The following is a 22,289-nucleotide window of genomic DNA, read 5'->3' as shown; positions in this document are numbered from 1 at the left end:
AGGATTCTGTGCTTTCACATGCAAAAGTGATTGCTTGTTATTAAAACGCTTTGCCTGCCTTCCCAATGAAAACTAGTTCGAAATTCAAACATATATTTTATGGAAAATAAATGTTCAAATCAAATGTATTTATATAGCCCTTCTTACATCAGCTGATATCTCAAAGTGCTGTACAGAAACCCAGCCTAAAACCCCAAACAGCAAGCAATGCAGGTGTAGAAGCACGGTGGCTAGGAAAAACTCCCTAGAAAGGCCAAAACCTAGGAAGAAACCTAGAGAGGAACCAGGCTATGAGGGGTGGCCAGTCCTCTTCTGGCTGTGCCGGGTGGAGATTATAACAGCACATGGCCTAGATGTTCAAATGTTCATAAATGACCAGCATGGTGAAATAATAATAATCATAGTAGTTGTCGAGGGTGCAACAAGTCAGTAACACAAGAGTAAGTGTCAGTTGGCTTTATCATAGCCGATCTTTGAGAGTATCTCTACTGCTCCTTTTGTCTCTAGAGAGTTGAAAACAGCAGGTCTGGGACAGGTAGCATGTCCGGTGAACAGGTCAGGGTTCCATAGCTGCGGGCAGATCAGTTGGAACTGGAGTAGCAGCACAGCCAGGTGAACTGGGGACAGCAAGGAGTTATCAAGCCAGGTAGTCCTGAGGCATGGTCCTAGGGCTCAGGTCCTCCGAGAGAGAGACAAAGAAAGAAAGAAAGAAAGAAAGAAAGAAAGAAAGAAAGAAAGAAAGAAAGAAAGAAAGAAAGAAAGAAAGAAAGAAAGAAAGAAAGAAAGAAAGAAAGAAAGAAAGAAAGAAAGAAAATTAGAGAGAGCATATTTAAATTCACACAGGACACCGGAAAAGACAAGAGAAATACTCCAGATGTGACAGACTGACCCTAGCCCCCCGACACAAACTACTGTAGCATAAATACTGGAGGCTGAGACAGGAGGGGTCAGGAGACACTGTTGAATGTTTCTGTACGATGCATCATGCTACCTTGTTGACAATATTACAGAGCAGCTCAGATTACTGTACCATTTGAGCAGGATGCACCTCCCTCAGTCTTTTGCATGGTCACATGAGGGACCATAACCCAGTGTAACCTGGGCCAGTTTTACCGAATCCCCTTATTGAAACAGTGAACTGCCCTGGCACGACTTCCTCAATAAAGACCTGCACTTCTAATTCACCACTAGGTGGGGGTGTAGTCTGCTATCATTCAGGAGTTCAGTAGCAGTGAGCTGAGGTCTGAACAGTGGAGTTTTTAGCCAGACAATGTAAGGAGCTATATGATAGACTATTCCATTTAAAAACACATCCAGGGATGTGCATTCATTGCTACTTCAAGTATTTCTTTCTAGTTTGATGGCTGAGATTATATAGGACACATAAACTAAAATCTATACTGAACAAAAATATAAGCGCAACAATTAAAATGTTACTGAGTTACAGTTCATATAAGGATATCAGTCAATTTAAATAAATTCATTAGGCCCAAGTCTAGGGATTTCAAATGACTGGGCAGGTGTGCAGCCCTGAAGGGCATAGGTCCACCCACTGGGGAGCCAAGCACAGCCAATCAGAATTGGTTTTTCCCCACAAATGGCCTTTATTACAGACAAAAATACTCCTCTGCACCCCCCCCAGATGATCCCGCAGGTGAAGAAGCAGGATGTGGAGGTCCTGGGCTGGCGTGGTTACACATGGTCTGCAGTTGTGAGGCCTGTTGGACATACTGCCAAATTCTCTAAAACGACATTAGAGGCAGCTTATGGTAGAGAACAGCTCTGGTGAACATTCCTGCAGTCAGCATGCCAATTACACACTCCCTCAACTTTAGAAGTATGTGGCATTGTGTTGGGTGACAAAACTACATGTTATAAAATGGCCTTTTACTGTCCCAAGCACAAGGTGCCCCTGTGTAATGATCATGCTTTTTAATGAGCTTCTTGATATGCCATACCTTTCAGATGGATGGATTATCTTGGCAAAGCAGAAATGCTCACTAACAGGGATGTAAAACAATTTGTGCACAATTTTAGATAAGCTTTTTGTGTGTATGGAACATTTCAGAGATTTTTATTTCAGCTCATGGAACATGGGACCAACACTTTACATGTTGCGTTTTTTATATTTTTGTTCAGTGTAAATAACTGCTGCAACTATATGAAGTGAGAGTGGCCAGGTTTTACTGCCTCGTTATGGGCAGTGAGGGAACCACATAGCCCTCCAACACATAGACAAGGCGTTCAACAAAGGAACTAGTTCACGAACGTTCGTTAACATATTCCATTTGTTTTGTGTTAGCTGCGAACATTGGCTAACAGTCTGAGAAGCTAGTGTGCAGCGAACACAGGTGTCTATTTCGGATCTAAACTGCCTCTAAAAATAGTGGCCATGTACTGTAAACTTTCTACTATAAACTTTCTACGTCTATCATTTTCTACTAACTTTCTACTACTACTAAAGTGAATAGGAATACCTAGTCAGTTGCCAGCACAACTGAATGCATTCAACTGAAATGTGTCTTCCGCATTTAACCCAACCCCTCAATCATTTAGTAGAATGAATTTAGTAGGAATAATTAAGTCATTCCCAGTTTGAATATTGTTGCTACAAAGCTACATTAATCCTTACAAAAAGTAGCTATTTGATGTTTCACTGTAACATTTTGGAATGTTCAACTGATTTTGTTACTCTGGCAACGTGTTCGCCGCAAACAGAAGCCTTGTTGAACTCGCCTCTGATATATGATCTGTTTTTTCTAGACAATGAGTTTGGGCACAGTGTACTATTTTTGAGAGGGAAGAAAACTTTACAGGGAACAGTGGTTAAATACGAAACTTAACTGGGTTTTTTTCTCAGGAAAGCGACAGTTTTTACAACTTGTTTAACTAGCATGGCAGTGCAACTATTAAACTATTTTTGTTTTTATAGTTTTTATTTTATTTGACCTTAATGTTGGGGAGATCTGGCTCAAATTCAGCAGTACAGCATCCCCACCATGCACACACACACACTGTAAGGCCAGTTCATGAGTAATGTGAAGAGAATAGAAGTAGTAAGACTTGGGAAATACGAGAAGAGATGGGGCCCTAGCTGTTCTATCATCCATTTCCTCCTGATGGCAGCTTTGTGACGTCTAACATCCTCTCATCACTGTCTCAGGACAGGAACACGCGCGCAAACACTCTCAGTAATATTTTGGCTGGCTGGTCCCAGTTTGACACTAGAAGCTGCTATTACTCTTCATTAGTGTGCTTTCTTCACATGAGTGGACGCTCCTCCCTCGCCCTCTGTATTCCCCCGAAACTCCTTCCTATCTCCTTTAGTTAGTTATTACTGACAGGCCTGCTCCTGTTGGAACAAACAGTTAGCAGTTAACACACACACACACACACACACCAATGCTCTGCAAGACCTTCAGCAGATTGTTCAGTTGACATTTTAGGGTTTAGTTCTGCGTTATTGGCTTGGGTTCTTCTCAGTCACTTGACAGACCATGAGATTGTCACCAAAAAATAAATGAAATGCACTACATGGCCAAAGGTATGTGGACAACTGCTCATCAAACATCTCATTCCAAAGTTGTGAGCATTTAATATGGATTTGGTCCCCTCTTTGCTGCTATAACCGCCTCCACTCTTCTGGGAAGGCTTTCCGCTAGATGTTGGAACATGGCTGTGGGGACTGGCTTCCATTCAGCCACGAGCATTAGTGAAGTGGGGTACTGATGTTGGGCGATTAGGCCTGGCTCGCAGTCGGCATTCCAATTAATCCCAAATGTGGTCGATAGGGTTGAGGTCAGGGCTCTGTGCAGGCCAGTCAAGGTCTTCCACACCGATGTCAACAAACCATTTCTGTATGGACCTCACTTTGTGCACGGGGTCATTGTCATGCTGAAACAGTAAAGGACCTTCCCCAAACTGTTGCCACAAAGCACAGAATCGTCTAGAATGTCATGGTATGCCGTTGCGTTAAGATTTCCCCTCACTGGAACTAATGGGCCTAGCCCGAACCATGAAAAACAGTCCCCGACCATTATTCCTTCTCCACCAAACTTTATAGTTGGCACTATGCATTGGGGCAGGTAGCATTCTCCTGGTATCCGCCAAACCCAGATTTGTCCGTCAGACTACCAGGTGGTGAAGCTTGATTCATCACTCCAGTGATCGCGTTTTCACCACTCCAGAGTCCAATGGCGGCGAGCTTCACACCTCTCCATCCGATGCTTGGCATTGCACATGGTGATCTTAGGCTTTTGTGCGGCTCCTCGGCCATGGAAACCGATTTCATGAAGCTCCCAACGAACAGTTCTTGTACGGACGTTGCTTCCGGAGGGAGTTTGGAACTCTGTAGTGTGTGTTGCAACCGAGGACAGACGATTTTTGCATGCTTCAGCACTCGGCAGTCCCATTTTGTGCGCTTGTGTGGCCTACCACTTCGCGGCTGAGCCGAGAACTGCTCCTAGAAGTTTCCTCTTCACAATAACAGCACTTAGAGTTGACCTGGGCAGATTTAGCAGGGCAGAAATATGACGAACTCACTTGTTGGAAAGGTGGTGCTCTATGACTGTGACACTTTGAAATACATTGAGCTCTTCATTAAGGCCATTCTACTGCCAATGTTTGTCTATGGAGATTGCATGGCGGTTTGCTCGATTTTATACACCTTTCAGCAATGGGTGTGGCTGAAATAGCCTAATCCACTAATTTGAAGGGGTGTACACTTATGTTCCCTCTAATCTTTTGGGGTACTGAGCAAATTTCAGGTTCGTTGAGCGCAAACTTGAAAGTTGTGAAAATTCTATGCAACTTCCAGCGCGCGTTTACTGTGAACACTGAGGCTGTACCTGCTTTAAGTTAGTTTTAACTGTGGCGAAGTAGGCTACTGTGCCTATTTAATCATAATATAAGCCTACCAGAGTGGCCTACCATCAAAAACAAGGGAGAAAATGCATTCCATAACATTTTAACATGGAAATGGCTGTTTTGTAGTTCAGCTTACAGTTGCAGCCAAAGTGTGGTGTTTGTGTAGGCCTACATTCCATGAGACTTTTGAAAAAAAACATACAAGGCTTGACATTAACCCGTGTATCCCCTTGTCCTTCAGTCAAGGAGGTGACTGAAAATGTTCTGTGTTTGATTCAAGAAAACACTTCAAAGCTAAATGCATTATTATTCCCATACTATTATTACAGAGAATCAGACAAATGATGCTACCCTCTGCCTATTGGCTACTTAGCTTATTCAAGGCTGTCTCAAAATCCAAAATTCTCCCTTTAAGACAAAAAAAAATCTTTACCTGACTTGCTTTTCAAAGATTTCTAGAAATGTACATGTTTTGTGCTCTTGTAGGAAGCAATCACTCCCCTATTGCTGACGACTCACTAACTAGCAAAGGATATTAACAGAATGTGCACACATGGTTGTTTCATGCAGTTCTCGCTTTGATCTCAAAACAAGCGCATCTACTCAAGACCGCTCATGCTGTAAACACAATCCAGTTCAAAGTAAATGGCAGAGATCCATATATGGCTATGGTCAATTTGCATATAAACCTACTGCAGCTCTTATTGGTTATGCAGCACCGGTTTGTGTGGAGTACGGGCTGAGGCATGCGTGTCAATGCAATAGAAACCTATTCTGATGTGTTCTGCCGACAACTAACTCGTGTAGTTTGTTTTGCATACTAATAAGTCTTGCATAGTTAGTGTTGTATCCGTATGTTGCTTTGAAAGGTGCTCATATTGCATTGATTCTATCACAATTGCCACAGTAAAGGGAAATGTTGATAGTGTTAACTAACAGGGAAAACTCTAGAAAGTTGAGTGAAGTTCAATCTCGTGCTTCTCCGTGTGCGGATACCGTATTTCTGCACGGCAGTCTCGCCCCTTGCACCACACAGTTTAGAGGGAACATTGATGTCCACATACTTTTGTGTGTATATATATATATATATATATATATAGTGTATTTAACACCAAGTTGAGAGCTGTAGTAAAGCCATTCCTGTTGTGTGTCAGATTAAGAGCTGTGGTGGGGAGGTTCTGCGAGGATCAGAGGAATGCAGGGACCCACCCTCGTGTCATTAACTGACAAACACTACAGTTGATGTGGATTCTTGCCCCAATACTCTCCCCTACCACTAACCCCCTCATCAAGCCCAGCTCTGTCATTTGGACTACCAACCAGATGGGCTGAGGGCTAGATTTCTGATTCAGACTAAAATGTAGAGTCAAATGCTATTTTTAAGAATCCCATCCATATCTACATTTCTATCTGAGACGTTTTGACCCAGGTAAAATCACTTCCAGGTGGTGGAGAAGACCAATCCAACGGAGGCGGTGGGCGTGGTCTGTAAGGTTGACGGACGTTACCAGGTGGTAGAATACAGCGAGATCACCTTGGCTACGGCTGAGAAGCGCAGCGCAGACGGGCGGCTGATGTTCAATGCAGGAAACGTGGCCAATCACTTCTTCACCCTAGCCTTCCTCAGGGACATCGTCCAGTGAGTCTCAAACACATGCAAACACACACACACACACACACACCTCCATACAGTAAGTGAGTAATTACATGGTGAATGTGTATCCCTCATTAAGCAGGTATTTGAGGTCATTACCTGCCTAGTGGGAGCCTCATAACCTGAGAGTGAGCAGTGTCTGTCAGCTGATATATCCCTGGGAACATCGCAGTGACTTTAATGAATACCCAGAATCTAAGGTGAAGGAAATGAAAGGAGAAAAAGCTTAAGTTTAGTTTGGACAGTTTTTTTATTTATATATATTTTTTTCCCCTCTTCACTTAACAGTTAAAACCAAGTGCGTGTTTCAAATGTCCTGATCTCACTCTCTCTCTGCATCCCCACCTTTTTCAGTTCAATTCAAATGGGCTTGATTTGACATGGGAAATATGTTTACATTGCCAAAGCAAGTGAAATAATCATTAAACAAAAGTAGGGCTGTCCTCAACAACAACAAAAATCTTAGGTGACCAGGAGTCATCTGTTCTTTCGACCAATCAGAACAGCTGGCAGGCATATTCAGTCATTTTTTTACCTGTCTGTAATCCCCACATGTTTTAAGATGACCACCATCATTCCTGTTCCCGAGAACTCTAAGGGTTCATGCCACAATGACTACCGCCCTGTAGCACTTACATCTGTAGCACTTACATCACTTAATCATGAACTGCTTTGAGAGGCTGGTTAATGGCACACATGAACTCCATCATCCCAGACACCTAGGCCCACTCCTATTTGCATGCCACCCCAACAGAGCCATAGACGGCACAATCTCAATTGCACTCCACACTGCCCTCAACCACCTAGATAAGGGGAATACCTATGTGAGAATGCTTGTTACGAATCCCTTTGGCCTTGCAGTCTAGGGGAGATGGAAACGAGAGCCGTAACATAACTCATGCAAATTATAATAGTGATAAAGAAACAGCGAGAACAAAAACCATAGACAACGTAAATCTACCGTCAAACACTACTGGTTTATTTTCAAACACACGGTAATAGGGTGTGGGAAGAGGGGCTGAGCTGGACCCAAGCAAAGAAACAATAAGCCAAAAACACCCCTAAGCTAGACTAGCCTATTTCAATAACAGCTAGCTAACTAACCAAAAATACAGTGGGGGGTCCGCCCAGTTCTAACTAGTGTATTTAGACACTGTTTTCTTTCGGGTAATGTAGGCCCATGGGCGACTGGTCTTGGTACCCCCTTTTCCCACCAAACAGTCAACACTTTAACAAAAACAATACTCACAGGTGGGATGGACAAAGTGACATGTAGTTGCAAAAACAAAAGAGATCAATACAGAGAGAGATTGAGTTTACTGAGAGAGAATGAGTTTGAGAGAGATTGAGCACAGAGATTGATCTGGGGAGAAAACAACTGACTGGGTTTTTAAACCAAGGGAAAGGGATGTGATTGGTTGAGGGAAAAGGAGCAGGTGTCTTGGTTGGTGACTGATTGATGACTGATTGGGGAATGACGATTGTCACCTGTGTGGGGAGTAGGAGAGAAAAGAAACACACACAGGATACCTGTATCCGTAACAATGCTGTTCATTGACTACAGCTCAGTGTTCAACACCATTGTCCCTCCATGCTAGTCACCAAGCTTAGGACCCTGGGACTGAACACATCCCTCTACAACTGGATACTGGACTTCCTGCCAGGCCGACACCAGGTGGCGAGGGCAGGCAACATCCCCTCCGCCACACTGACCCTCAGCATGGGAGGCCCAACAAGGGTGTGTGCTTAGTCCCCTCCCCTTTCACCCACGACTGCGTGGCCAAACACGACTCCAACACCATCATTAAGTTTGCTGACGACACAACAGTGGTAGGCCTGATCACCGACAACGATGAGATAGGGAGGAGGTCAGAGAACTGGCAGTGTGGTGCCAGGACAACACCCTCTCCCTCAATGTGAGCAAGACTAAGGAGCTGATCGTGGACTACAGGAAAAGGCGGGCCGAACAGGCCCCCATTAACATCGACAGGGCTGTAGTGGAGAGGGTCGAGAGTTTCAAGTTCCTTGCTGTCCACATCACCAACGATCTATCATGGTCCAAACACACCAAGACAGTTGTGAAGAGGGCATGACAAAACCTTTTCCCCCTCAAGAGATTGAAAAGATTTGGCATGGGTCCCCAGATCCTCAAAAAGTTCTACAGCTGCACCATCGAGAGCATCCTGACCGGTTGCATCACGGCCTGGTATGGCAACTGCTCGGCATTTGACCATAAGGTGCTTTAGAGGGTAGTGCGAACGGCCCAGTACGTCACTGGGGCCAAGCTTCCTGCCATCCAGGACCTATATAATAGTCGGTGTCAGAGGAAAGCCCATAAAATTGTCAGACTCCAGTCACCCAAGTTAGACTGTTTTTCTCTGCTACCGGAGCGTCAAGTCTAGGACCAAAAGGCTCCTCAACAGCTTCTACCCCCAAGCCATAAGACTGCTGAAAAATTCATAAAATCGCCACCGGACAATTTACATTGACCCCCCCTTCCCTTTTGTACACTGTTGCTACTCGCTGTTTGTTTGTTACCTATGCATAGTCACTTCGTCCCCACCTACATGTACCAATTACCTCAACTAGCCTGTACCCCCGCACACTGACTCGGTACCGGTGCCCCCTGTATATAGCGTTGTTATTATTATTGTGTTACTTTTTATTATACATTTTTATTTAAGTCTACTTGGTAAATATTTTCTTCTTCTTGAACTGCACTGTTGATTTAAGGGCTTGTAAGTAAGCATTTCGCGGTAAAGTCTACACTTGTTGTATTCGGCCAATGTGACAAAGTTTGATTTGACTCTACACACACGCACACCCACTCCCATACAATCATCATATACGCTGCTGCTACTCTGTTTATCATATATCCTGATGCCTAGTCACCTTACCCCTATACATACAGCGCCTTCAGAAAGTATTCACACCCCTTGACTTTTTCCATATTCTGAATTTCTAATGTTTTAAATTGAGATGTGTTTGTCACTGGTCTACACACAATACCCCATAATGTCAAAGTGGAATTATGTTTGTAAATTTTTTTACAGATTAATTAAGAATGAAAGCTGAAATGTCTTGAATCAATAAGTATTCAACCCCTTTTGTTATGGCAAGCCTAAATAAGTTCAGGAGTAAACATTTTCTTAACAAGTCACAAGTTGCATGGCCTCTCTCTGCATGCAATAAGTGTTTAACATGTTTTTTTTTTTTTAGGACTACCTCATCTCTGTACCCCACACATACAATTATCTGTAATGTCCCTCAGTCGAGCAGAGAATTCCAACACAGATTCAACCACAAAGACCAAGGAGATTTTCCAATGCCTCACAATTAAGGGCACTTATTGGTAGATGGGTTAAAAAATAAATAAATAAATAACCGAACATTCAATATCCCTTTTTGAGCATGGTGAAGTTATTAATTACACTTGGGATGGTGTATCAATACACCCAGTCACTACAAAGATACAGATGTCCTTCCTAACTCAGTTGCAGGAGAGGAAGGAAACTTCTCAGGGATTTCACAATGAGGCCAATGGTGACTTTTAAAACAGTTAGAGTTGAATGGCTGTGATAAGAGAGAACTAAGGATGGATCAACAACATTGTAGTTACTCCGCAAAGCTAACCTAGTTGGCAGGGTGAATAGAAGGGAGCCTATACAGAAAAAAAAATATTCCAAAACATGCATCCCGTTTGTATCAAGGCACTAAAGTAATACTGCAAAAAATAGTAGCAAATCAATTACATTTTTGTCTTTAATACGAAGTGTTATGTTTTGTACAAATCCAATACAACACAGTACCACTCTCCATATTTTCAAGCATAGTGCTGGTTGCATCATGTTATGGGTATGCTTGTAATCATTAAGGACTGGGGAGTTCTTCAGGATAACAAATAAATGGAGAGGAGCTAAGCACAGGCAAAATCCTAGAGGAAAACCTGGATTATTCTGCTTTCCACCAGACACTGGGAGACAAATTCACCTTTCAACAGGACAATAACCTAAAACACAAGGCCAAATCTACAATGGAGTTGCTTACCAAGAAGACCGTGAGTGTTCCTAAGTGGCCAACCTACAGTTTTGACTTAAATCTTCTTTAAAATCTATGGCAATACTTAAATGGTTGTGTATCAGCTTGAAGAATTTTGAAAAGAATGGCTAAATATTGTACAATCCAGGTATCCAAAGCTCTTAGCAACTTACCCAGAAAGACAAATGGCTGTAATCGCTGCCAAAAGTGATTCTAACATGTATTGATTCAGGGGTGTGAATACTTATGTAAATTTGATATTTCTGTATTTCATTCTCAATAAATTTGCCAAAAAAAAAAGTTTTCACTTTGTCGTTATGGGGTGTGTAGATGGGTAAAAATGTAATCCATTTCATATTCAGGCTTTAACATGACAAAATGTGGAATAAGTCAAGGGGTATGAATACTTTCTGAAGGCACTGTATCTACCTTTTTTATCAATCCAGTATCCCTGCACATTGTAAATATGGTACTGGAACTGACCTTAATATGTGTGTGTGTGCACTTACTTGTTCTTGTTTTTATATCTCATGTGACCTTGTTCTACCTTGTTATTTTTTGTATTACATTGTTATTAATTACTGCATTGTTGGAGTTAGAGCTCGCAAAAAAGCCATTACTTGTGCATGTGACATTGAAATTTGAAACCCTCTCTCAGGATGTTCGAGCCTCAGCTGCAGCATCACGTGGCCCAGAAGAAAATCCCGTATGTGGACGAGCAGGGACGGCTAATCAAACCCGACAAACCCAACGGGATTAAAATGGAAAAATTTGTCTTTGACATATTCCAGTTTGCCAAGTAAGTGTAGACGATTTTCCAGCTGGCTTTAGCATGTGTGGAGGAATCCGTTAGTAAGCCCCAGGTCCTGACACCCAGATCTCTGGAGCCCCAGCTTTCATCCCCCAACTCCTTGGCAGGTTCCAGGACCTCAGACACCTAGCCCAAACCCCAGCTCCATAGCCACTGTCCCAGAGCCAGCCCAGCCCTCCTCTTGCTGCTGGGGCCTGTAAGATGTAGGTTTTACGAGCTGCTCCAGTCTCTCTCTCAGCGGTTGATTCATGACATCACCTCTGTGTCATGTTGCTGCTTTTAGAACTTTACATGGAGTCAAAGGATTCCTCATTGCAATGAGGACGCAATTCTATGTGGCTCTATTTTAGAACTCTGCCATTCTCAGGTTGTTTTGATAAATATGTTTTGTTGTTCTGGGGGTGGGTTACCTTGGAAACGGTAGCACTAAAGATGCGTTTTCACACTGTGTGTGTTTGTGTGTCTCAGGGCCTTTGTGGTGTATGAGGTTCTTCGTGAAGACGAGTTCTCTGCCCTGAAAAACGCCGACAGCCAGGACGGTAAAGACACGCCCACCACGGTGAAACACGCCCTCATGTCCCTGCATCACCGCTGGGTCCTCAATGCTGCTGGACACTTTATAGACGAGAACGGGACACGTGTGCCTGCTATACCCAGGTGAGACACACACACACTCACAGTGAGTATACATTGTATTTATCTCACCACCTATTGTCACGTTCATCACCATATAGTCTCCCTGTCACACCTTTTCCACAATCCCACTTTTTCTCACAGCATCCCTCTTAAGGTTCCCCTTAACCCTGTGTGTCCTGTGTAATGTTTTAATGTTTCCAGAAACGGACCTGCAGGATGTGGCACAGCTGATGTCAACCAGAAGTAACTATTCTCTGTGCTACTGACTGAGTTACTGCATGGTGACGGGGCTTTGGCTTTCACACTGTAACCCACTGTCACACACACACACACACACACACACACACACACACACACACACACACACACACACACACACACCTGGGCTGTGTCTCAATTCTGTATACTGGCTTCCTCTGTCTCCTGTCCTACTTTCACCTGGTCAGTTTATTATCAGTGTCGGTGAAGAGAAGGAGAGGAAAGGACTAGGGTGTTGAGATGCAGCCTGGGGTTTAGCTGTGCTAGGGCCCAGGTCAAAAGTCATAGTGAGGTCACAGGGTACCTGACCTGCCCACTGACTTGGTTCCTGTCCAATAGTCTTCATATGCATCCTTCCTTCCTTCCTCTTTCTTTAGCCAATCAATGGTCTGCATGTGATTAGGTAAGTGTAGGCCAGTTTATCATCCTGTTGCTTTCACCAATCAAACCATACTGGAGCAGTGATTATCTCAAGGAAGGAAGGAGGGAGGGAGGGAAGGATGCATAAGATATTGGTGCAGGGCCTAGTGCTAACTGGGACAGTAGCTACTAACCCACGGAATGTGGAGCATGCTGGGTAATGGGCACTGGGCATGCTTTGCAATTGATTTTGAGTGGCCATTTCAGATCTGATGTTGGCCAGTTACCTGTGATTGTGACGGCAACACTAAATACATTTAAATCCTTGTTCAAAGATTATGATTTAAATGAAAGTAGTTCATTCAACAGCATTTTTTTATATTTATTACATTCATAAATGTTCATAAATGCTACTTAGTAGTGTCATTAGATTGCAATAAGGTGTATTGGCTCTTTCTGTGTGATATATGCTCTCTCCCAATCAATATAGACTTCATTTACTTTCACTTCAAACTGCCTACTTAGTCTTCTTGGACCTAGATGAAGCCTGGACTAAATGGAATCTCAAAGTGCCTTTTAGCCCAGGAATAGGGTTCATCTGGGTCCAGGAAAATGGTCTAGCAGTCTCTCTGATGTGAACGTTTTAATGCTTTGCTCCAAACATCTAATCATCTAAGAACAGCTGGAGCAGAGAATCACACATCCAGCTGCCTCTTCTCTTTTCTTACTCCATACACAAGAGAAAAGCACTCAACCTTTCCTCCTCTGATTCCTTCCTCCTTTTCTTTTCCCCACAGTCTGAAGGATGGAACAGACCTGCCAATCAAATGTGAGATCTCCCCACTGGTGTCCTATGGCGGAGAGGTAAGAGGGAGGGACTTAACAGTAGGCACCTGTTCAAATAGAAATAAATATTAAAAAGTGATTCCTGTTATAGTTACTTAATTCCGTTTTACTAGTGCTGATGATATAAAAGCCTGATGTCACTTCCTGTTGTGTTGCAGGGTTTGGAGGAGCTGGTGAGTGGCCGAGAGTTCCGCCCTACCCTGGTCATCGATGAAAGTGGAGCCCACGAACTGGTGAAGAATGGCTTGTGAGGGATGGAAAATAGAGGGAGGGAGAGAGCGCGAGTGAGCAAAAACCAGAGATGAGCCAAAGACCTATTCCACTCCCTCTCCTCCTCCCTACAACTGGATGAAACTGTGACGTTTGTTTCCGTGCAATAATGCTGCGTTCGTTTGCTTTCCTAAATAATTGAAACAATGCATTTCCGGCATCCAAAAACAAGCTTCTAAATTGGAATTATAAGTGGGAAACCCGTGCTATAACTCAGTACCATTGAGATCCAACCTCCAGTTGGAATGTTTTCCAAATGTTAGTTTTTTTTCTGAGGAACACGTGTACGCAGCATAGGATGAAGGACAGAAGCCTTGCGGGGCTGGATGAAGCAGTCTGAAGATCAAGCTATTTATTTTGCTTAAGTCCAATTTTTTTTATCTGTCTTGTAGATGGAAATGACCACCTATGCATTTTACCAAGTGATTTGTACATACAGATACAAATAGAGATAGGTACAGCAATTGTAGTCAGATGAACCTAATATAATTGATTGATTTATTATTAACATGTAATGTTGGTTCATGGAAATAGTTTTTTAATGATAACTAGCACACTACTGCTAGCACACTACTGCTAGTCTTCTGCCTGATTGGCTTCCAAATGAGGCTGTTGACATAAGAATTGTTTTCCATTTTCTTTATTAAAGAAATATCCAATTTGAAGAGGTATGAGTCTTCTTTGATTAAAAGTTAGCGTGGTGTGTGTGTGCACCTGTGTGTGTGCGTAGTTGTCTGCATGTGCGCACCCTGTGTGTGTAGATTTGTCGGTCTCTGTGTGATGGGTGTGTCTTTTTGCATTAGAAGTCCTGGTGTGTTGAATCAGAGTTTCCAGCAAGCAGCACATGGTTTGTGTTTAAGATGGGCCATAGTGAGCATGCTACACTTACTGCTGCAGCCACTCAGGAAATCTACTCTGTGGCTGCTAACCGTCTGTCTCTCACACAAACAATTCCTCTCACTTTCTATCTCTCACTTTCTCCTTTTTTCTTCCTCTCTTTTCCCTCTTTCACTTGCTCTCACTCCCGCTACAATATCTCTGACAGAAGGTATTGCAGTGACCGAGGGATATGCCTATGTAACACTTTTATAAAGTATACCTCACTGTAAAGTGTAAATGTTTAATTGACTGAGGTAAATTACCTTGATGTCTATTGTAGAATGTTATATTTCTTCAGGCAGATATGAGACATGACCATGTGCATCGATAGAGTTTTAGCACACTGGACTACTGTAGAGCGTGCTTTCCTCACTAAGCCACACCATGCTTTTCCATCATGAAGGAAGGGGTGCATTTAAAGGGGAATTCCACCCCCTTACCATTATTTGATACGTTGATCCTTACCTCCTTAATCCTCATTATCCCTTTTATTTCCTGAGTCTGGTGTTTTAGTCCACATCAGCTATGGAACACTGGCGGTGATGATGTCATCAGGTGGTGACTGTCCATACTCATCACTAAGGTGAGCTCATTCTGTGGTCCGAGTGTTATCAACGTATAAAAGTGCTTCATGAATTGTATAACAATTGTAAGTATCTGTGTGTACTTGCAGTATGTACTCACTGGCCTACACACAGTACCCCATAATACAAATGAAAAGCTGAAATGTCTTGAGTCAATAAGCATTCAAGCCCTTTGTTATTGCAAGTCTAAATAAAAGAATGAGTAAAAGTTTGCTTAACAAGTCTCATGTTGTATTTAGTCACTCTGTGCAATTATAGTGTTTTAAAAAAAAAATATGTTTATGACTACCTCATCTATGTACCCCACACATACAATTATCTTTAAGGTCCCTCAGTCGAGCAGTGAATTTCAACACAGGTTGAACCATTACATTTACATTTACGTCATTTAGCAGACGCTCTTATCCAGAGCGACTTACAAATTGGTGCATTCACCTTATGATATCCAGTAGAGCAACCACTTTACAATAGTACATCTATATCATTTTTTTTTGGGGGGGGGGGGGGGGATTAGAAGGATTACTTTATCCTATCCCAGGTATTCCTTAAAGAGGTGGGGTTTCAGGTGTCTCCGGCAGGTGGTGATTGACTCCGCTGTCCTGGCGTCGTGAGGGAGCTTGTTCCACCATTGGGGTGCCAGAGCAGCGAACAGTTTTGACTGGGCTGAGCGGGAACTGTGCTTCCGCAGAGGTAGGGAGGCGAGCAGGCCAGAGGTGGATGAACGCAGTGCCCTTCTTTGGGTGTAGGGACTGATCAGAGCCTGAAGGTACGGAGGTGCCGTTCCCCTCGCAGCTCCGTAGGCGAGCACCATGGTCTTGTAGCAGATGCGAGCTTCAACTGGAAGCCAGTGGAGTGTGTGGAGGAGCGGGGTGACGTGAGAGAACTTGGGAAGGTTGAACACCAGACGGGCTGCGGCGTTCTGGATGAGTTGTAGGGGTTTAATGGCACAGGCAGGGAGTTGCAGTAATCCAGACGGGAGATGACAAGTGCCTGGATTAGGACCTGCGCCGCTCCTGTGTAAGGCAGGGTCGTACTCTGCGAATGTTGTAGAGCATGAACCTACAGGATCGGGTCACCGCCTTGATGTTAGCGGAGAACGACAGGGTGTTGTCCAGGGACACGCCGAGGCTCTTAGCACTCTGGGAGGAGGACACAATGTAGTTGTCAACCTTGATGGCGAGATCATAGAACGGGCAGTCCTTCCCAGGGAGGAAGAGCAGCTCCGTCTTGCCGAGGTTCAGCTTGAGGTGGTGATCCGTCATCCACACTGATATGTCTGCCAGACATGCAGAGATGCGATTCGCCACCTGGTTATCAGAAGGGGGAAAGGAGAAGATTAATTGTGTTTCGTCTGCATAGCAATGATAGGAGAGACCATGTGAGGATATGACAGAGCCAAGTGACTTGGTGTATAGCGAGAATAGGAGAGGGCCTAGAACTGAGCCCTGGGGGACACCAGTGGTGAGAGCACGTGGTGCGGAGACGGATTCTCGCTACGCCACCTGGTAGGAGCGACCTGTCAGTTAGGACGCAATCCAAGAGTGAGCCGCGCCGGAGATGCCCAACTCGGAGAGGGTGGAGAGGAGGATCTGATGGTTCACAGTATCAAAGGCAGCAGATAGGTCTAGAAGGATGAGAGCAGAGGAGAGAGAGTTAGCTTTAGCAGTGCGGAGAGCCTCCGTGACACAGAGAAGAGCAGTCTCAGTTGAATAACCAGTCTTGAAACCTGACTGATTTGGATCAAGAAGGTCATTCTGAGAGAGATAACGAGAGCTGGCCAAGGACGGCACGCTCAAGAGTTTTGGAGAGAAAAGAAAGAAGGGACACTGGTCTGTAGTTGTTGACATCTGAGGGATCGAGTGTAGGTTTTTTGAGAAGGGGTGCAACTCTCGCTCTCTTGAAGACGGAAGGGACGTAGCCAGCGGTCAAGGATGAGTTGATGAGCGAGGTGAGGTAGGGGAGAAGGTCTCCGGAAATGGTCTGGAAAAGAGAGGAGGGGATAGGGTCAAACAGGCAGGTTGTTGGGCGGCCAGCCGTCACAAGTCGCAAGATTTCATCTGGAGAGAGAGGGGACAAAGAGGTCAAAGCATAGGGTAGGGCAATGTGAGCAGGACCAGCGGTGTCGTTTGACTTAACAAACGAGGATCGGATGTCGTCAACCTTCTTTTCAAAATGGTTGATGAAGTAATCCGCAGAGAGGGAGGAGGAGGGGGAGGAGGATTCAGGAGGGAGGAAAAGGTGGAAAAGAGCTTCCTAGGGTTTGAGGCAGATGCTTGGAATTTAGAGTGGTAGAAAGTGGCTTTAGCAGCAGAAACAGAGGAAGAAAATGTAGAGAGGAGGGAGTGAAAAGATGCCAGGTCCGCAGGGAGGCTAGTTGTCCTCCATTTCTGCTCGGCTGCCCGGAGCCCTGTTCTGTGAGCTCGCAATGAGTCGTCAAGCCACAGAGCAGGAGGGGAGGACCGAGCCAGCCGGGAGGATAGGGGACATAGAGAGTCAAAGGATGCAGAAAGGGAGGAGAGGAGGGTTGAGGAAGCAGAATCAGGAGATTAGTTGGAGAAGGGTTGAGCAGAGGGAAGAGATGATAGGATGGGAGAGAGAGAGCAAAGGTTGCGATACCATTTGAGTAGGGGCATGAGTGAGTAGTGCTGGAGGAGAGCGAGAGGGAAAAGGATACAAGGTAGTGGTCGGAGACTTGGAGGGGAGTTGCAGTGAGATTAGTAGAAGAACAGCATCTAGTAAAGATGAGGTCAAGCGTATTGCCTGCCTTGTGAGTAGGGGGGATGGTGAGAGGGTGAGGTCAAAAGAGGAGAGGAGTGGAAAGAAGGAGGCAGAGAGAAATGAGTCAAAGGTAGACGTAGGGAGGTTAAAGTCACCCAGAACAAAGACTAGGGAGATTTTCCTATGCCTCGCAAAGAAGGGCACCTATTGGTAAATCGGTCAAAAATGTTTTTGTAAAAAGCAGACCATAAATATCCCTTTGATTATGGTGAAGTTATTAATTACACTTTCGATGGTGTATCAATGCACCCAGTCACTACAAAGATACAGGTGTCCTTCCTAACTCAGTTGCAGGAGAGGAAGGAAACTGCTCAGGGATTTCACAATGAGGCCAATGGTGACTTTAAAACAGTTAGAGTTTAATGGCTGTGATAAGAGCATTGTAGTTACTCTGCAATACTAACCTAGTTGACAGAGTGAGAAGAAGGAAGCCTGTACAGAAGGAAGGAAGCCTGTGCATCCTGTTTGCAACAAGGCACTAAATTGATACTGCAAAAAAATTGGCAAAGCAATTCACTTTTTGTTGTGAATACAAAGTGTTATGCTTTGGGCAAATCCAATAAAACACATTACTAAGTACCACTCTCCATATTTTCAAGCATAGTGGTGGCTTCATTGTGTTATGGGTATGCTTGTAATCGTTCAGCACTAAAATGTTTTTCAGGATAAGAAATAGAATGTAGCTAAGCATAGCCAAAATCATAGAAAACCTGGTTCAGTAATCTTTTCACCAGAGATTAATTCACACTAAAACACGAGGCAAAGTCTACACTGGAGTTGCTTTCCAAGAAGACAGCGAAAGTTCCTGAGTGGCCGAGTTAGTTTTGACTGAAGATTTATGGCAAGACCTTAAAATGGTTGTCTAGCCATGATCAACAACCAATTTGACTGAGCTTGAAGGATTTTGAATAGAATAATGGTCAAATGTTGCACAATCCAGGGTTGATAAGCTCTTAAAGACAATCCCAGAAAGACTCACAGCTCTAATTGCTGCCAAATGTGCTTCAACAAAGTATTGACTCAGGGGTGTGAATACTTACGTAAACGAGATATTTCTGTATTTCATTTTCAATAAATTTGCAAACATTTCCAAAAACATGTTTTCACTTTGTCATTATGAGGTATTGTGTGTAGATGGGTGAGAAAACATTTAATCCATTTTGAATTTCAGGCTTTAACAGAAAATGTGTTTTTATTCAAGGGGTATGAACCATTTCTGAAGGCACTGTATTTGTCAACAGAATCAAATGTAATTTCTTCCACACAACAAGAATATGCAACGTTGAATTTACGTTTTTTTGTGCTTTCTGAATTATTGCTGCCGTGAATTAAAGTGGTTTCATCGCTCCTTCTGGCTGTCAAAAGAACTTTCTCCTCAAGGAGAAAAAAAGCATTCTGATTGGGTACTGGGCTCTGACTTAATTGAAACCTTATTTGTAGCATGTGAAATTCTGGGACTTTGGCATGCCCCCAAGAATTCTCAGAATGTGATTCCCCCCTCTTTCTCTGCCTCCGCTCCAAGCTCCATTTTATTCTTTTTTTCTTTCTTTTTTTTTATTTTCAAGGGTGTCTTGCATCAGCCCAGTGAGTATGAGAGGGAACTGAGCGGAGCGAGGAAGAAAAGATCGAAAAGGCTTGGATTCTGTGACAGAACTGGGGACACTCACTGGAATACTACACCGCTTCCTCTGAACAAATGGTTTGAAAGGACAAAAACTCTTTAAAAGTACGTTTCAACCCTCCTTTTTCTCCAAAATAACAATTTTCTTATGTGTTTCAAGGGTGAAGGGTTTGGGTTCCACTGGAAGCTATAGAGATGCTTTTGCTTTCTGTAGAATTGTGTCAGTACCTCACACTAGTCTGTGTTTATATTCTAGTTTTGAACCCAATATCCCTGTTTTTCTTGAGTGAGAGAGAGCTACTGTTTGCATGGCAGACTAGAATAGAGGATAGCAGAGAGATGAGATGCAGCCTATCTCAGATCCACACTTCACTGTAAAAAGCACCGCTGCAATCCAGCTGCAAAACACAGAGGCCATTACACTCATACTGTATTATACTGTATCTAGTTTAGTTTAAAACGACATCTCTTTAAAAATGTTGACTGCAAAAAAGATGTTGTGCTTCCCCATTTGATAGAGGGATATTGAAAGTCTTGTTTTATTGTCTGGAGAAGCAGCAGTGGAACTAATGCAGAAATAGCTTGAGGCTTTTTCACTTTCGTGCATCGAGTTCAAACCCCAGAGACAACTTGTTGCGCTTTGTTTTTCTGGCCATTTGTTCACTCTGTTTTGGAAAAGTTGAGCAACTGTAGACCACTTGAGTTCCTGGCCCTGATACATTATTTTGGCTTGGCATTATCATACATACCATGCATATTTGTGTGTCTATCCTTGTCCTCTTGTGTCATGCAGGCAGTATATAGGTATTACGTAGGTGGTATGTAGATGGTATGTGGGTGACAGATCCAATCCTAACAGAGGCTAAATTTAGCCATTTTGATGTGGGGACGAAACACAATCACTTTTCTCTCAAATAATTATCATATATACATAGTCATGACTCATACAGGATCTAAGACCATTTCATACAGACCATTTCAACTGGGGGGGGGCCAAGCTGGGGCCAGTTGTACTGTTAGAGGGCCAGTTACATTAGACGTTATTGTTGTCATATCGTTTTCTTCACTGCATTGCAGGCATTAGCAGGCAAAAGACCATGTTCATAATCATTAGTGTTCCGCGTTGCCACTGTCTAATAACGGATGAAAAAAAAGAACGATAGCAAAAATTTGTTATGTAAAAATTATTTCATACTCCACATTTAGGGGGGCCACAAGGAGGTCCAAAAATTGTTGTCACAGGGGCACTGGCCCTCCCCCCCAGAACCGCCCCTGCCACAGAGTCATAAAGGACAGTTGTTCTGGGGAGGTCAAGGTGGTGAGGCATGTGGTGTGACCCCTTAGCCATTCCTGGCAGGGTGTGAGTGGGTATGTGAGAGTGTGTGTTGAGCCAGGTTCATGACCTCACTGATGGTAATAGCCAGTCCTGACATCTCTCTTCCAGCTCTCAACATGTGCTTTAAGTTATCAGAGGAATAGACATATCATTTCAATTAGCAACTCCTCCCTCACTCTCTTTATCTCTCCATCCCTGCCTCCCTCTCTCCCTCCTTCCCCCTGGGACCTCAGAGTCTGTCCAGATACAGTGAGGGAAAAAAAGTATTTGATCCCCTGCTGATTTTGTACGTTTGCCCACTGACAAAGAAATGATCAGTCTATAATTTTAATGGTAAGTTTATTTGAACAGTGAGAGACAGAATAACAACAAAAAAATCCAGAAAAACGCATGTCAAAAATGTTATAAATTCATTTGCATTTTAATGAGGGAAATAAGTATTTGACCCCTCTGCAAAACATGACTTAGTACTTGGTGGCAAAACCCTTCTTGGCAATCACAGAGGTCAGACGTTTCTTGTAGTTGGCCACCAGGTTTTCACACATCTCAGGAGGGATTTTGTCCCACTCCTCTTTGCAGATCTTCTCCAAGTCATTAAGTTTCGAGGCTGACGTTTGGCAACTCGAACCTTCAGCTCCCTCCACAGATTTTCTATGGGATTAAGGTCTGGAGACTGGCTAGGCCACTCCAGGACCTTAATGTGCTTCTTCTTGAGCCACTCCTTTGTTGTGTTTTGGGTCATTGTCATGCTGGAATACCCATCCACGACCCATTTTCAATGCCCTGGCTGAGGGAAGGAGGTTCTCACCCAAGATTTTACGGTACATGGCCCCGTCCATCGTCCCTTTGATGCGGTGAAGTTGTCCTGTCCCCTTAACAGAAAAACACCCCCAAAGCATAATGTTTCCACCTCCATGTTTGACGGTGGGGATGGTGTTCTTGGGGTCATAGGCAGCATTCCTCCTTCTCCAAACACGGCGAGTTGAGTTTATGCCAAAGAGCTCCATTTTGGTCTCATCTGACCACAACACTTTCACCCAGATGTCCTCTGAATCATTCAAACGTCAGACGGGCATGTATATGTGCTTTCTTGAGCAAGGGGACCTTGCGGGCGCTGCAGGATTTCAGTCCTTCACGGTGTAGTGTGCTACCAATTGTTTTCTTGGTGACTATGGTCCCAGCTGCCTTGAGATCATTGACAAGATCCTCCCGTGTAGTTCTGGGCTGATTCCTCACCTTTCTCAAGATCAAAGCTAATCCACGAGATGAGATTTTGCATGGAGCCCCAGGCCGAGGGAGATTGACAGTTATTTTGTGTTTCTTCCATTTGCAAATAATCGCACCAACTGTTG

The 22,289-nt window shown here is 43.8% G+C and overlaps 2 protein-coding genes across 6 annotated transcripts in view; both read left to right on the top strand.

Annotated features, from left to right (window-relative positions):
• Window positions 1-14,404, top strand: part of LOC106560290 (UDP-N-acetylhexosamine pyrophosphorylase) — a 29,537-nt gene extending 15,133 nt beyond the window's left edge. Inside the window, exons 6-11 of one of the 2 annotated variants that reach the window (XM_014123042.3) lie at window positions 6,312-6,505; window positions 11,217-11,357; window positions 11,838-12,026; window positions 12,207-12,248; window positions 13,421-13,487; window positions 13,628-14,404. In XM_014123042.3, the coding sequence (XP_013978517.1) occupies window positions 6,312-6,505; window positions 11,217-11,357; window positions 11,838-12,026; window positions 12,207-12,248; window positions 13,421-13,487; window positions 13,628-13,720 (726 nt within the window). In that variant the 3' untranslated portion in view covers window positions 13,721-14,404. The remainder of the gene's footprint in view (window positions 1-6,311; window positions 6,506-11,216; window positions 11,358-11,837; window positions 12,027-12,206; window positions 12,249-13,420; window positions 13,488-13,627) is intronic. The other variant, XM_014123043.3, reaches the window with a different exon arrangement.
• A 5,108-nt stretch (window positions 14,405-19,512) lies between these two features.
• The window catches only part of LOC106560289 (discoidin domain-containing receptor 2), a 50,342-nt gene continuing 47,565 nt past the window's right edge, over window positions 19,513-22,289 (top strand). For all 4 annotated transcript variants that reach the window (XM_045687695.2, XM_014123040.3, XM_014123041.3 and 1 more), the window contains exon 1: window positions 19,513-19,706. The gene's annotated coding sequence lies outside the window, so the exon portion shown is untranslated. The remainder of the gene's footprint in view (window positions 19,707-22,289) is intronic.

Source organism: Salmo salar, chromosome 10 (assembly GCF_965601325.2).
Source record: "Salmo salar chromosome 10, fSalSal1, whole genome shotgun sequence".
Lineage (NCBI taxonomy): Eukaryota > Metazoa > Chordata > Actinopteri > Salmoniformes > Salmonidae > Salmo > Salmo salar.
Note: the sequence above shows the minus strand (reverse complement) of the source record. Positions and strands in the feature narration are given on the sequence as shown.